Source organism: Phascolarctos cinereus, unplaced genomic scaffold, assembly GCF_003287225.1.
Source record: "Phascolarctos cinereus isolate Bilbo 61053 unplaced genomic scaffold, phaCin_HiC Scaffold_3;HRSCAF=262, whole genome shotgun sequence".
NCBI classification, from domain to species: Eukaryota; Metazoa; Chordata; class Mammalia; order Diprotodontia; family Phascolarctidae; genus Phascolarctos; species Phascolarctos cinereus.
Genome location: NW_027555736.1, coordinates 69,698,168 through 69,714,536, shown reverse-complemented (window position 1 = coordinate 69,714,536; position 16,369 = coordinate 69,698,168). Strand labels below are relative to the sequence as shown.

General features: G+C 39.2%; 2 protein-coding genes across 3 annotated transcripts in view; one reads left to right on the top strand and one right to left on the bottom strand.

Moving 5' to 3' along the window:
• The window catches only part of LRRC18 (leucine rich repeat containing 18), a 32,853-nt gene extending 16,762 nt beyond the window's left edge, over nt 1–16,091 (top strand). For both annotated transcript variants that reach the window (XM_020996872.2, XM_020996871.2), the window contains one exon: nt 14,641–16,091. In XM_020996872.2, coding sequence (XP_020852531.1) covers nt 14,723–15,487 — 765 coding nt within the window. In that variant the 5' untranslated portion in view covers nt 14,641–14,722 and the 3' untranslated portion in view covers nt 15,488–16,091. The remainder of the gene's footprint in view (nt 1–14,640) is intronic.
• The window catches only part of WDFY4 (WDFY family member 4), a 395,486-nt gene that overhangs the window by 93,441 nt on the left and 285,676 nt on the right, over nt 1–16,369 (bottom strand).

Sequence of the window (16,369 nt, the reverse complement as noted above, 5' to 3'; positions counted from 1 at the left end):
TCCCACATCTGATGGACAAAAGATTCAAAAATAAATAATATGCTATCAAACCGGAGCTGTTGTCATTAGCTTCCTGAGATTTTTAGGGAAGGACTAAAGATTTGTAGAATTGGAAGAGAGCCCAGATCATCAAGTCCATTCTTATGTCTGTAGTAGGAATCCCCTTTATAAAATCACTGACATGGTCATTCAGCCCTCACCAAAGACCACTATTAATGGGGAACTTGTTGCCGCCCAAGATAGCTGATCCTATCTCTTCACAACTGTAATGATTAGGAAGCATTTTTTCTTATGTTGAATCAATATCTGCCTCTTGGTTACTCTGACTATTGGTCCTCCTTCTGGCCTTTGGTGGGGCTAAGTAGAATATCTACTATCACTCCCACATAAGTATCCTTCAAATACTTGGAGACAACTATTATGTGCCCCCTAATTTTTTTCATTCTCTAGGCTAAATATTTTCAGATCTTTTAAAAAGATTCTCATATGGCTGTCTTCCATTCTCATTAACATCATGGTTTCCTTTCTCTGCTATACTCCAGGTAGCCAATATGTGTTCTAAAGGCTGGTACCCAGAACAAAATATAACATTCCAAATGTGGTCTGAATAAAGCACTCATTAAACATTTATTATGTGCAAAACACTGTGATAAGTTTTAGGGATACGAATACATCCCTGTTCTTAAGGAGTTCACATTCAGATGTTAGAGACAACACATATGAAAGATCTCAGATGCAAGTCAGGTGGAAACGTCCCATGGTGTTTAGGGTCTAGTGGCAAAACAGATAATATTGCTTCTTTTTAAATGCCATTTCCATTGATGAAATCTTATCAGCTAGTGATACACACACACACACACACACACACACACACACAAATACACATGTTGAGTCATAATTTTTGTTATTTTAATACATAAAATTAGGATGGCTCCCTCAGCGTCCTAGAATATATGTCCATATCCAAATCAGTGGAAAAAAAATCTAACAAAGAACAAAGCCAGTGACAGAGTTTTGCAGCATGCCATTAGAATTGATTGCCATTAGATTGATAGTCATTAATTCACTAATCATCACTTACAGACTCACAGATGATTGGATCATAAGATCACTCAGTTTTGAGACTGCCTAACTATGCTGTCCTCTTGTCCAGGGCTTCTTAAACTTTTTCCACTTGTGACCCATTTTCCGTGTTTCAGTGTTTGCTGGCATTACACGGCCTGAGAGCATGCACAGTGCAAAGGACACATGCTTTGTGTTTAGGACCAAGACTAAAGTGAAGTTGTGTGATGCAACATGGGCAAGCACTGCCAGATTCATTACTCATTCGATTTTTAATTAATTTTTGGTCATTGCACATTCAGAAACCATTTACTATTGCTCCATATGGAGTGGCAATCCAGAGTTTAAGAAGCCCTGATCTGATCCATAGTTCTTCAAATTTTCCACAATGATACCATGGGACATTTTCTCAACTGTCTTGCAATACTATATCTGTTGTATATCTCTAACCTACACATCTACTCATCCTGCCAAAAAAAGATGATTTTAGTCAGACATGACTTGCTCTTGATGAGACATATAGACTACTAGTAAGCACGCTTTCCTTTCCAAATGCTCCAAAATCAATGCTTTAGTATCGTAGTTTAGAACTTTGCCAGGAATCAACATCGAGTTCACTGGCCTATAGCTTCTATGCCTGCTTCTTTCCCTTTTTCTAATTGCCACAATTCGCAGTTCCAGTTCAATAATATCGATCCTGTATTCCTAGATTCCTTAAAGACACCAAGAGGGATATAATTCATTAAGGCCAGCCAACTTGAACCAACTGAAGAATCACTTGGTACTTTCTCTTCCTATCCTCTAGCTCAGGAGTTGCCAATCTTTTTCAGTCCCTTTATCCCCTGGTTTTCCTGTATCCTAAACCTCTCTGGATCCTCTATTTAATATGAGAGGAAAAAAATTCTAGACTTTATTATGCTCCTGCACATAAGTAATGAAACAGATTCATGTCAATAAAAGAAATATTTACCCCAATTTCCCTTGTCCCTCCCCTTGAAAAGCTTCACATGACCCTTGGGGATATGCATAGCCTAGATTGGGAACCTTTTTTTCTAGCTTGTCTTGGCTTCCCTTTCCTTGTTAGCCATGTTTTTCTGACCTTTCTGGTCTACAGAATGCTGTCATTGGTTGACAAAATGAAAGGCATCATGAGATAATATTTCATATTGGGGTTCCGTACAACTGGGTTCAAATGCTGTCTCTCTCTTCCTATGTGTGTCATTGGGCAGTCACTTAAGATCACTGAGCCTCTGTTTCTTCATCTTTAAAATGAGGGGATTGGAATAGATATGATCCAAGGTCCCTTCAGATTTATAGAGGCTGTTCTCTTGGAAACTCAAAATATAGTAGAAGAACGAACCTTTCAGATGATTTCCTGAAACTCGTACTGTCTGTGTGACCCTGGCCACATCATTTACCTTCTCAGATTCTCAATTTCATCTTCTATAAAATCAGGGTAATGATAGCATCTACCTTACAGGATTGCTATGAGGAGGATTCTTAAAGTGCTGTATAAACGTGAGTCAGTAATAGTAGTAGTAGGAGGAGGAGGAAGAGGAGTAATAGTAGTAGTGGTAGTAGCAGTAATTAATAATAATACGATAGGAACTGGACCCGTGATTTCATTGGTATAGGAAAATGCCCGGTGAGGACACTCCATCTACCAGTACAAGTTTGCATCTTCTTTGTAACATCAATCTTAGCTTGGTATCTACAGCAGAGTCTACCCATGAGTATAGCCTGATTAAAACATAATTGGGAAATATTTAACAAAATAAATAAAAACATAGTAATATCACATCTTAAAACTGAGTCAGGATGTGACCCCCAGGGATCCTTATGTATATAGGTTTAGTGTTCCCTATTTCTATTTGAGTTTCATGCCACTGACTTAAGAATGCTGAGAAATTAGGTGATTTTCCCAGGGTCATATAGCCAGTATGTGTTTGAGGTTAAACTTGAACCCGGATCTCTCTGGTTTCAAGGCCAGCTTTCTATTCACAACACCATCCTGCCATCATCATCAGTACCACCACCATCGACATCACCATCATCATCATCATCACCACCATCATCATCTATATATATATATATATAGATATATATCTATATATATATCTATATATGATCCAGTTAAAATCCTTTTAACTAAATATGAAAAGAGTACCTTTAGAAAAAAATGATGCATTTTTAGCCACCCATCTATCCATATGGAAGTAAATGGTAAAGCTATAAAGGTAGATATGAGAACATGGGAAAATAAAAACTGATTTCTGAGGCAAAGCAGCAACAGACAGGCAGAGCAGGGAAATGATGCCACTGTTTTGCTGTGAATTGGCCAATGGTCCTTTAATGGAGTGCAACTGTAACTCTCTTAATCCTGCAATGCCCCCTGGTGATCAGAACAGTGCCCTAAGAATCCTCTTTTCCATCTTTTGTTCCTTCCCTATATCTTTTCCTCTATCAGCTGTTGCCTTTGAAGTTCTCAGCATTTGGGGCTGGGGACTGGGAGGAGAGGGAGGGTACCTAACTTTTATTAGTTTGGCTTATAAATTTAACTGCACAGACCCAAACTGGGAATTGATAAGGTTAAGGTTCATAAGGTGGCACTAACTTTGCTCATGCTTTAAATGTTCTGTAAAAGATAAAATTTGATAGAATGAAGCATAGTTACCATGGCTGTTTTTCATGACTCTCTTTTATGGATGGGCTCAGTGCTGAAGTTGTCCTTGTGAGGGGACTGCTCCCAGGCCCCTGAGTATAGAGCCTATTGTGGCTAGACCCAGAAGCATGATGTGCTCCCTAGTGGAGACAATAAAGTAGGATCTGGTCAGTGGAGCTAATTTAGTGCTGAGTAAAACAGATGCCTGCTAACTGCATGGACCTGCCTCTAGAAGAGTCCTTATTGTGAGCAGCTAAAGCAAGCAGGCAGGGAAAAACAATAAAAAGGGAAAGCAAAATCTCAATTCAACATACATTTATTAAGCAAGTGTTTACCACATGCAAAGAGTACTTGTTAGGTCCTTGGCATGTAGAAACACAAAAGAGATAATCCCTGCCTGTTAGGAGCTTATATTTCATGAGGATGCAGCATGCATATTGATAAATAAATACAAAGTAATATAAAATAATTCTGAGACAGAGAAAAAGAGAGAGACAGAGAGAGAGAGAGAAAGAGAGAGTGTTCTAATATGACCTTAGACTGGTAAATACGGTAAATGGGAGTAATCTTGTAGTGGGCTTTATATTCCACGTGAAGGCTTTTGTATTCTTCCACAGATGAGGGAAAGGGGATTTAGAAGGCAAGTCAGTATGATGGTTGGCACTTTGATAGTCTATGTGCAATGGAAGTTAACCCACATTGAGACTTCAATTTCTGACCCCTTCAGCAGAATATCTCGTTTCCAATGGAGTTTATAAATACTTTCTTGTAGAGTTTAAAGTGGAGCCTGAGGCCAGCCCATGTTCCTAAAGATCCTTTTCCTTACACATAGACAACTGACGAGAATCTTGTCCAGTGTGGTCTCCATGGGGCTGAGGCTCAGAGAATGTTGGCATTGACTTATCAGCAGAACAAGACCAAGGCTGTCGATAAGTCTGTAGGAGACAGTTTGGCAAGATGGAAAAGCTCAGGGTGTCTGGCTCCTTAAAATAAGCCCCAGAGCTTTAGGACTGATATTTTTGGGTCCCCACCACATGATGCAGTTGCATTGATGTGATGCAGTGGGTTGAAAGACTAATTTCAGTTCTATTTCAACACAGTCTGCAACTAAGTGACTAGAATAACATCTTTCATGTTATATATCATTGGAATATAATTGCCTCACAAAGCTGAGCTTCTAGCTCTCTGTTAAGTGCAAGCATGGTGGGAGTAGAATGAGAGGGTGAAGTTCTCAATCTGTGTGCATCTATAATGCTCCTATCAATAACTCCCATAATCTTTTAATGTTCACAAAGTGTTGTCCTCACAACCCTGTGAAATAAGAAGTACAATCATCATCACCCTTATTTAACAGATGAGGCTCAAAGACTGAGTTGCACAGAGAAGGGAAGGAAGGGAGAAATTGAGGGAGAGAAGAAGGAAGAGAGAGAGGATGGAAGGAAAGAAAGCAATGGGAGCATACACAAGAGATGGGATTTAGAAAATGTTAGCCTTAGAAGGGACCAACCTTAGAAGAAGACCAGCCAGTCTAACCTCCATGTCTGCTGGACATAGAAACAGAAGCCCAGAGGGTTGAAGTGACCTCTGAGTTCATACCGCTTGAAAGCAGCTGATCTGGAACTTGAAATCTGTTCTTCTGGCTCTATGCTTCATGTACTAAATCAGGTCTCTTGATGCTAGGTCCAGTGCTCTTTTGACTACCTCATGCCTTAGATATTTTGTGCTTTATTTCCAAATAGCTTTGAGTCAACTTTTTGGTTCAAAAAATATATTTGTGGGTGGTGATGGATGATGGGGGTAGGGGCAGAAAGAAAGTCATATTTAAGAAGATCAACACAGTGATTACATTCCACTCCTATTAAAAAACACGTTATTTTCACTGCATGGATGAAAACACTTTTTTTACAGAAAGATTAATGAAGTTGTCCTTTGACCTAAAGGGAGCCAATTTCAGAACGTAAAGGACAACTCTCAGGGCCCTGACTATAAGATGGGGGCTTAATCCATTTTAAAAATCAGTGAAAAACAAACATTTATCAAGAATAATTTCCAATAAATGAAATAACATTTTATAAATAAATTTACTTTGTGGGCCAAATTGAAATTCAGAAGGAAAATACTGAAAAGGATCCATGACCTGCTTTATTTATATAGGATACCTGTTCAATGGCCAGTCAAATTCACTGAGTGATGCTACTTCATTAATGCAATTCATACCTTACCTTCTCTCATCCTGCCTGCCTTCTTTCCTCCTTTTTTCTCTTCCTCTTCTCTTCTTCCTTTTCTTTCTTTTCCTTTTCTTCCTTCCCTCCTTCTCCCTCCTTCCTCCCTATCATCTTTCTTTCTGAGAAAATTAAGGCCCAAGGGAAAGATGTTGCATTTCAGACCACACAGCTCAAGTGGAAGAATTGGAACTTGAAACCTGTTTTTCTGGTTCACTCTTTCTTTCTCCTCTTTTTTCCTTCCTTTTTTTTTCTTTCCTTTCTTCCTCCCTCCCTTCCTTTCTTTCCTTCCTTCCTCTCTTCTTTCTTTCTTCTCTACTTTCCTTCCTTTCTTCTTTCTTTCCTTCTTTCTTTCTGTCTTTATCAAGCCTTATCTTTTTCTTTGGTGGTGACTCAGATTTAATTACCAATAATATGAAGTACATCAACTAGTATTATTGTTTCAAAATTAAATAGATACCACCAGAGGATTGTGACATCTGGGAGAGTTAAGATTTTTTTTTTTATTGTCTTGGTTTATGTTGGTCTGGGAGAGTAAGATATTTATCGCTGTTGGAGTTTTGGTGTACTGGGAAATTTTCTCATCTCTTCCTACACTAATAATAACGATTTATTATTTTATGTTGTAAAACATCCCTTCTATACTATTGCTTTATTTGAACAAAACCAATTAAGACAGTGTATATTCAGAACCACAAAACAAATACTATTAAACTAAATAGAAATCATGGATCTTTGGTTACTGGGCCCTGGGTACTTTTGATCCAAAGAAGAGTTGGATTCTTATTAACAGGAACAGAGAAAATACCAGATTTGACAGATAATAGTTTCCAAAGGAATAGTAATGCTTTCTTAGAGGCTTAGTAATGCTTAGAATATAATGGCCAAAACTTTCTAGTTTGCAAAGTGGTTTTTTTTCCACAATGACCCTGTGAACTATATTAAGTATTATTATTTCCATTTTAGAGATGAACAAAACTGAGGCACACAGAGAAATTAGGCGACATGTTCATTATCACACAGCTATTAAATGTTGAAGCTGCATTTCAAACTCATTCTCAAGTTTACAGTCTGCAAAAGGACTTTTTTCCTCACAGAAATCTTGCTAGCCTGATTATCCTTATTATTATCCAGAATCATGGGGGGAAAGATCTGCATTTTTGAAAGATTAATAGCATTTCTCTTTCATGTCTCTCTTAAAGAACTAAGGAGAGATGCAAACATACTGATAGGCACTCTAGAGCAGAAGCCCAAGCTAGCAGCTTAGCAAATAAATACTGATAGCTCCTTTAGGGAAAAATAGAGGTTGGAGGGACAGACAAAAGATCTTCTCACTCTGGGTGGCCTGCACTAGCTTGAATACAGTTATATTTTAACCGAGCTCTACCTAGACTGTGATGATACAGTTCCAAGTGAAAAGGAAATTTGTGGATTATTTGTAATTTGATTGCCATGAATAACCAAACAGGATGATGCCTGGGTTACAGAACTTGAATGTGTAATTAGTGTAATTGGCTGCACTGATGAATGTAAACAGGTAATTGCTGGATCTCCCTATTACTTCCTGCTTTGGGTACATGGTGGTGGTAAGATGAAGAAAAGGGCAATTGGCTTTTGGCTTGTAGATCCTTTTACTTGAGAATCTTGCTTCTTTCATGGGTGTTAGGAAAACACACAGCTCTACCTTGTAAATCATCTGAAAGATGAATTATGTACATGGTGTGCTTTCAGGGCTAGAAAAACAGGCTTTATGCAATTTTGTTTCCTTGTTTTACTTAGAAAGGTGAGCCAAGAAAAATAATCTTGCAGTGTAGGGAAAGCTGGTTGGCTCATTTGTCATGATTTATTTGCTCTGAATCCCCACCTCCTTTCAAGCCAATGTGCTTTCATGTTAGTCTTCTCAGATAATGATCATGCCTTCCACCTGAAGTCATTGTTGGATGTTTGCAACACAGTATAGTAATAATAATAATAACAACTTGCATTTATATTGTACTTTCAAGTTTGCAAAGCGTATGTTTGTGTGTGTTATCTCATATGGCCTTCATAACAGTCTTGTGAGGTAGGGGCAATTATTATCCCAATTTTACAGATGGGGAAACTGAGGCCAAGAGCAATTAAGTGACTTGCCCCGAGTCACACACTTAGTAAGTGTCTGAGGGAAGATTTTAATTTGAGTCTTCCTGACTCCAAGTCCAGCCAGAGGGCACCCACTGTGCCAACTAACTACAGAAGACTGGAGAAAAGGTTTCACATCCCATTGGAATTTAAGAGTTGATAAACTGTTTCATACATCCCCAAACGGCTTCATTATTTTTTAAACATCCTGATGGCAAGCTTAAAAATAAAACCACCAGAGAAACAAATGCAGAAGATAGAAGCCCAAATCAACTAGCAAGTTATTTATCATTCTGCCAGTGTCCAGTCCAGCCTTAGGTGAAACTTGAAGGCTTAGAAAAAGGGGTTCCAGCTACTTTGCTGTACTTAATAGAACTCAAATGGAGGGAAATTTATTTAGGGATAAAGGTAAAGTCTTACATGTAAGTTAAAACCTCAGCTTCACAAATACAAGACAGAAGAGGTGTGTAATCACAGCAATTTGAAAATAGATATCTGTTTTCTGAAAATAGATATCTTTAAGTAGACCACAAGTTCTATATGAGGCAGCCATGTGATATAGCAGTCAAAAAGCTCCTTTGAACATGGGCCGCAGTGAGAGAGAGAGACAGAGAGAGACAGAGACAGAGAGACAGAGAGACAGAGAGACAGAGAAAAAGACAGAGAGAGAGAGAGAGAGAGAGAGACAGAGACAGAGAGACAGAGAGAGACAGAGAGAGAGAGACAGAGAGACAGAGAAAAAGACAGAGAGAGAGAGAGAGAGACACACACACACACACACACACACACAGAAAAATATGGAAATGATAGTCATATTATGCTTTGGTTAGACCTCATGTGGGGTTGTTGCATTCAGGTATGGGGTCCACAGTTTGGAAGGCCAATAATAAATCTGGATGTTTTCAGAGTATGTACAGAGGAATGATAGAGAGGCCAAAGGCCCGGTGTTCAAACCTCATGTGTACTAGTATGATGTTCGTCCTTGGGCCTTGGCTTCCTAATCTCTAAAAATGAGAAGCTGAATTACATGAGAATGAGGTCCTTTCCAACTCCACGCCTATGATTCTATTAAATAACTAGTATTGGGGCAACTAGGTGGCTTGGTGAATAGAGCACCGGCCCTGGAGTCAGGAGGACCTGAGTTCAACCCAGCCTCAGACCAGATACTTAACACTTACTAGCTGTGTGACCCTGGGCAAGTCACTTAACCCCAACTGCCTTACAAAAAAAAAAAAGAATACATATAAATAACTAGTATCAGGAATATAGCAAATGCTGAACTTACCTAGGGATAAACTTGTCCACCAAGGCTAGGTCAACCCCTCTGATCTAAACAAATTAATGGTTTCTCATTGCCCTTCATTTGTGTGTATGGGGGGGGGGTCTCTGCTTTTTTGTGTATCTTTATAGGCCTAACTGAAGATAATTAGGGTGGAAGGAAGATTGAGAGTCTAGTTAAGCAAAAGGAAGAGCAATTTTCGCTGTAAATCAAATATATAACATGGACTTCACATGGAACAATGCCTCATTTCTATGAGGGAATTTTTGATTTTATACTATTTTTACTTAAAATGAGGTAAGACTTATTTTAAAAAAGACAGTAATTTATGTTTGAACTCAAATATCAAATCCGAATCAAATATCAAATCTAAAGTGAGTCATCTAGGTTTTAATGATCTTATAGGATCACAGATTGAGAGCCAGAAGGGACCTTAGTGGATGAGTCTACCCTCTCCATTTTATAAAGGTGAAACAAAGGTTAAGTGACTTGCCCAGGGTTACACAGCCAGTATTTGGAGGTGGGATTTGAAGCCAGTCTTTTTGATTCAAGTCCAGCACTCTCTCCTGTCAAGATCCCCATCAAATAACCTAATATTTTCGAACTGGTTGAATCCGTATCTTGGCCTATTTGGCAGTTGGGGAAACAGCAAAATATTAGGTAGCTGCATGAAGTAGTAGAAAGGGAACTGAGCTAAATGAAATTCAAGAGAGATGTCAGTTCTAGCCTTGGTGCTATCCCAGCTACAATCTCATCTTCTACAAGCCTTTCCCCTTAACCCTTGTGCCTTCCCTCTCTTGATTATCTTTTATTTATTCTGTGTTTGTCTTCTTTTTATGTAGTTTTTTTTCATGTTGTATCCTCTGTTATACTGTAAGCTCCTTGAGAACAAGAATTGCCTTCTGCCTTTCTTTGCATCCCTACCATGTAGCACAATGACTAGAACATAGTAGGTGTTTAGTAAGTATTTGTTGACCCACTGATTGGCACTGTCTCTTTTCTCACTGTGTGGCTTTGGGCAAATTTTTATCACCTCTCAGGAGGCCTCATATTTTTAGACTGTAAAACCCATGAAGTCACATGAGAGATGACCTTAATATATTTTTCAGTCTTCCAACAGTCTATTAATCTGCAGCTACCATTTAAAATATCTGGCTGCTATTTAGAAACATTGCACTTGCAAATACATAATTCAACCTCCTTAAAAAAGAAATGTAGATATGCAACTGTTTGAAATTCCCAACTTCAACCAACAATAATGACAGTTTTATAACTCGAATGTGCTAATAAGCATTTGTATAAAATGAAGCAAATGGATTACGATTAGAGTTTTCATTTAGATGTCCATGGGGTGGAGCAGCCCAGTGTTTTAACTCGGAAGAACTAGGTGAATGAGTTACTTTAAAGTAAAAATCAACCTGTCAGATTTTCCTGATGCGATAACAATGAAACATACAACTAAGTAAAAGGTATAACAGTAGAGAACAGCTCGTTCTTAGGTGTTCTAAATAATTTGCTAGAGTTTCTTAAATTGTAACCTCTTATTTTGGCAAGGTCACTGATGACATCAATGATGGTTAATAAAAAAGCCGCTAACTTATTTCAATGAAACACCCAGCAGGAGAGCTGCAGCCCTGTACCACTCGGGAATTTCGCTCCCTTCCCCCGCCTCCATCTCACATCCACCACGAGTTCCGAATCATCTCTGGTTTCAAGAATTTGAACCTCAGTTAGATGTTTCTTCCTAAAGATTTAGAGCTCAAGTCTTGGCTTTGGACGATAGGAATTAGAGCTGAGAGGGACATTTTGTACTCCCTCCACCCCATTTTCTAGCTAAGGAAACCCAGAAAGAGAGACTTTCCCAAAGAGCAGATTGAAACCCAGGTCTTCTGATTTCTTTTCATGACATCATGCTGCCTTTTAAGCAAGAGGGTCAGCACTTGAAAGAAGACCAGGGAGAGAAGCAGGAGTTCTGTGGGCCTGCAAGCAGAGAGGTGCAGGCAGAGAAGAAACTGATCGTGCAGCGATACCTGACATACACAATTTGGGCTTCAGTGTATGAGAGAAATGAGGAGAGAGGCACATTGTCTCCAGTCAGAGCTCTCTCCCCGGCTCCGCCCCCATGGACTTGAATATGATTAATGAGGAGCCAAAGAGCCTGCAGGGCTCAGAATGAAGACTTTTTAATGGAGAAGTGTATTTATTATAGACAAATCCATATTACTTCCCCAACAATCATTTATCAAAGCTGTGATTTGACTCTCTCCAATTAAACCGTAGAGTGCTGGACTCAGCCCGAGATTAACCAGCTGTAACTTGCCATTGTTGCAGCTCACTCCCGAGGATGGGAATTCCCATTTCTTTCCCCAGTTTAACTCATCCATTGAATGTCTTTTTCCTGCTAGGTTTCTACTTTTGATTACTCTTAATGCTAAGAAGAGTTCGGACCTCCGGATGGTCACTGAAATCCTTTGAGTAGAATAAGACAAGTCTCTGGTGCCATTAGCAACCAAGTACATTAAATAAGGTTAAAGGGCATTTAGAATGAATAAAGAAATAAGGCTCTCAGACTGCTTAACAAGGAAGAAAGCAGGATCACAGATTTAGAGCTCAAAGGGACCTTGGAAGTCATTTAGTCCAATCTTTCCCCCCTTTTACAGATGAGGAAATTGAGACCGAGAGAGAGGTTCAATGACTTTTTCGAGATGGCACCTCTGGCAGAAGAGAAAAGTAAGACTCAGAAAGCTCAATCACTCAAGTAGTTATAGCTAGAAGGGACAATCCTCACGTTATGGTTGAGGATATTCAGACCTAGGAAGTTTCAGTGGAAAGGGGAAAGGGAAATAAGTATTTACAGATTACCTCCTATGTGCCAGGTACTGTACTCAACACTTTTTACAAATATTGTATCATTTATAAATATTATTTCACTTGATCCTCACAACAATCCTACAAGAATAGCACCTGATAGCAGGAGATGCATGATGGCCCAACAAAAGAGACAGAGAAGGAACAGTCAGATAGGCAGGGAGAGAGCCAGGGGAGGGTTAGTACCACAAAAATTTAGGAAAGGGTAGGATAGAGTGGGGAAAAGCACTAGATTTGAAGTCTGAGGACCTGATCTCTGGTACTTACTGGCTATATGACCTTAGGCAAGTCACTTAATTTCTCTCTGGCCCTCAATTTTCTCATCTATAAAGTTGGCATAGAGGATGTCTAAAGTCCCTCCCCACTCTTTGAGAGTGTACCTAGAAGGAGTACACCTAGAAGGTGGCAGATGATGTTAAATGTGACATAGAGGTCACATAGATATAGACAAGGACAAAGAGGAATGAGAAAAGGCCACCAGGTTTACCAGTTAAGAAACAGCTGGTAACCTTTGAGGGAGAAGTTTCAGTTACACCAGTGGGCTTAAAAGCCATATGGCAAAGGATGGCAAAGTGAGTGTGCAAGGAGGAAGAGGCATCGGTGAATATAGATGATCTTTCTAGGAGTTTGACAGTAAAATGGGAAGACATATATAACTAGAAGAATGACGGGGTGACATTTAAATGAAGGTTTTATTTTGTTAGGAAAGTAGGTGAAATCCTGGAGATATTTTTAGAGAGTGGGTAAGGAGGCAACAAGGAGAGACAGAGAGACAAAGGCAGGAGAGAGAGAGAGAGAGAGAGAGAGAGAGAGAGAGAGAGAAGAGAGAGAGAGAGAGAGAGAGAGAGAGAGAGAGAGAGAGAGAGAGAGAGAGAGAGAGAGAGAGAGAGAGAGAGAGTGCAAGCTGGCTTAAGCTTTTAAGGGCCAATTGTTAAATTTTCGTTGCTAGCATTTACACTGCAGAAATCAGCAAAGACTACAAAACTACAAATCAGGGCTTGATTTATTGTACTGTTAATTTCTAGACTTAAGAAAATGATGGAAAATGTTAATAATGCAGACTAAACTCAAAAGTGTATCAAGTATATACTTTTTGTTTTGTTTCCAGACAGCTAGTTGTTAAACATTTAACAACATATTTCTGAATCAAGGTCACACAAGTAGAAAAGGAGGTGCTAACTTGGAGTCATAAGACCTAAGTTCACATAGTGATCTACTACTTACTACGTTTGTAACTTTGGGCAAATCATCTGACCTCTAATAATCTCATTTTCCCCATTTATAAAATGAGAGGGTTTGACCAGATGAACTGTAATGTCCCTTCCAGAATTTGCATCTCTGATCCTATGAGCAAAGGATAGGTGAAGATATAGAAGGGTTTTTTTTGTTTGTTTGTTTGACGAAGGGAGTAGAACAGATGATGGAAAACATGATGGATGGCTTCTCAGAAAAATAGGAGTCAAGGTCACCATCTGAGAAAGACGCAATGAGAGTGCCATAGTGGGGTTGAGGAATGAGGAGTAAATTAGAAATAACCAGAAGGAGCCTGAGAGTCCATTAGACTGTGAGCTCCTTGAGATTGGGGACTGTTGGGGCCTTTCTTTGTAGTGTTAGTGCTTATCACAGTGCCTGACACATAGTAAGTGCTTAATAAATGATTGTTGACTTGAATTAAGATTGAATCAGTCAAGGAAGAATAAAATGTTTCCTGTGTAGCGAGGGTCCAGATGAAATCAGATGATATGAATTTGTTGTAGCTACAATCAATATCATGGTATGACTTTCTTAAGTAGTTTTTGGTGGAACAGGTCTAGGAATTGACAAGGTAGGTGATGGGTGTGACCAAGTACTGAGAATTGATAGAATTTGACTGATAGTAGCACAATGAACCATAGATTCAAGGAATACATTTATATTTATATCTCTCCATATATATCTATATATAGATAGGGTATACACATACGCACATATTCATATGTATATATATGCACACACAAATAAATATATACACATATGTGCATATGTATGTATATGTATGTATATATATATATAGAGAGAGAGACATATAATACATATGTGTGTGGGAATGAATGGTTATTTATATAATCCTAGAATTATTAATAATTAATATAATTAATTAATTATAGAATCCTAGGCTAAAAGGAAATGTCATGATAATATGGTCCAGGCATCATATTTTAGAAATGAGGAAAACTCAAGTGAAGGACCCTGCCTAAGGTCACTCACAGCTAATTAATAGCAGAATTCAGACTATAACCAGAGATTCTGATTCCTCAGTGCTCTAAACACTAAATTATATTCTCTTCTCAGTCCTCTTTCTATATCCCATCCTGTAGGAGAACACAGTGAATTTTGAAGTTACATTCTTGTGTTGATTTCTAATACTTGTTGGGTTTTTTTTTCCCCAGGGTGTTTCTGCTAATATCTTCCATCAATTTCATCTCTTTTCCACCTGTCAATTACATCACCTACTGTATTTAAGGAAGCAAAATGGCCAAGGGACGGAAAGGCCCTAAGGGGAAAAAGATCACTTTAAAGATCGCCAAAAACTGTATCAAGGTCACGTTCGATGGGAGACGGCGCCTTGACCTAAGCAAAATGGGGATCACCACCTTCCCCAAGTGTATCCTGAAGCTCAGTGAAGTAGAAGAACTAGACCTAAGCCGGAACATGATCAAGAAGATACCAGAAAGCATCTCCAAGTTCCAAAATCTGCGCTGGTTAGATCTTCACAGCAATCTCATTGAGAAGCTTCCTGAAAGCATAGGTCAGCTGGGCACTCTCCACTACCTCAATCTCTGCAATAACAAGCTAACCGCCAACAGCCTTCCTTTGGAACTCAGAGATCTGAAGAACCTTCGTACACTGAACTTGGGTTTGAACCATATTGAGAATCTCCCCACTACCCTTGGGGCGTTGAAAGAGCTCCATGAGGTGGGTGTCTTCGACAATCTTCTGACCAGTATACCCACTAGTATTGCCAAACTTCCCAAACTAAAGAAACTGAATGCAAAGCGCAATCCCTTCCCCAAAGATGATGATGTGGCATTTATCGATTCCATAAAGCGGTTAGAAAGCTTGTACTTGGTAGAAAAGAAAGACCTCTGTGGGCCCTGCCTGAAGAAATGCCAAGAAGCCCGGGACAAGCTGAATAAAATAAAGGGCATGGCGCCAGGCCAAGCAAGGAAGCCAAACTTTGCAAATCTAGTTAACCCCAACTCAACAGCTAAGGAGAGTCAAGAGGAGTGGAGGTGAACAGGGACCCTTTCCCTGGGGAAAGGGGGGGGGAAATCGCATGAATTTGTGTGAACAAGCAGCGGAATGTACATCATATTTAGTCATGTAGCTTCACCAGTCAAGCCCATAAAACAGCTTTCCCTTCCTCCTTTGCTTGTGGATCTGGTGATTTAAGTGTTTATTGGTTTTTTTTGTTTTTCTCCCTCTCAAACACACAAACTCACACACAGTCATAAAAGGTCCACACCCCTCCTCTTGCCAATGAATAAAGCCATTTAGGCATCAGTTAGTGAGAAGGGCAACTAATGACTCAGTTTCTGTAATCTCCCCACTTCTGGACTTTGTAAATCTAGGAAGCATTAATGAGCTGGAAAAATGCTGAAGGATCTTGAGACTTTTTAAAAGAAAATTTACCTTTGGTAGCTCTCAGAACAGGTTGAGACACTTTCTGGTATAGGTTAGAGAACTAGAACTGGAGATAGGAGGTGTGGTTTCAAATCCTGCATCACACGTTATTGCCCCACACACGATTTGCCCATATGATCATGAGCAAGTCACTTAACTTTTCAAGGTCTCAGTTGTCCTATCTGTAAAATGGAAATAAACATCCTTGTACTACTTATTCTACTGTGTTGTTGGGGTGGGGGGATGCTTTGAAAACTTCAACGAACTATGTAAACATGAGTTATTATTAACTTGTTCTCCCTAATGTTATGTTTACTTCTTATGAAGGAAAATATTGAAATGGCTACTCATAAGCTTCATGTTCTCCTACACGATGTTTACCGTTGGTAAGCAGTGGTGGTCTAGAATGTTTGGGTGATCTTACTCCCTATTATCTTTGTTTCTTGCATACTCGAGTCATGGACAAATAGCTTGGCTGGCAGACTGCCAATGAGA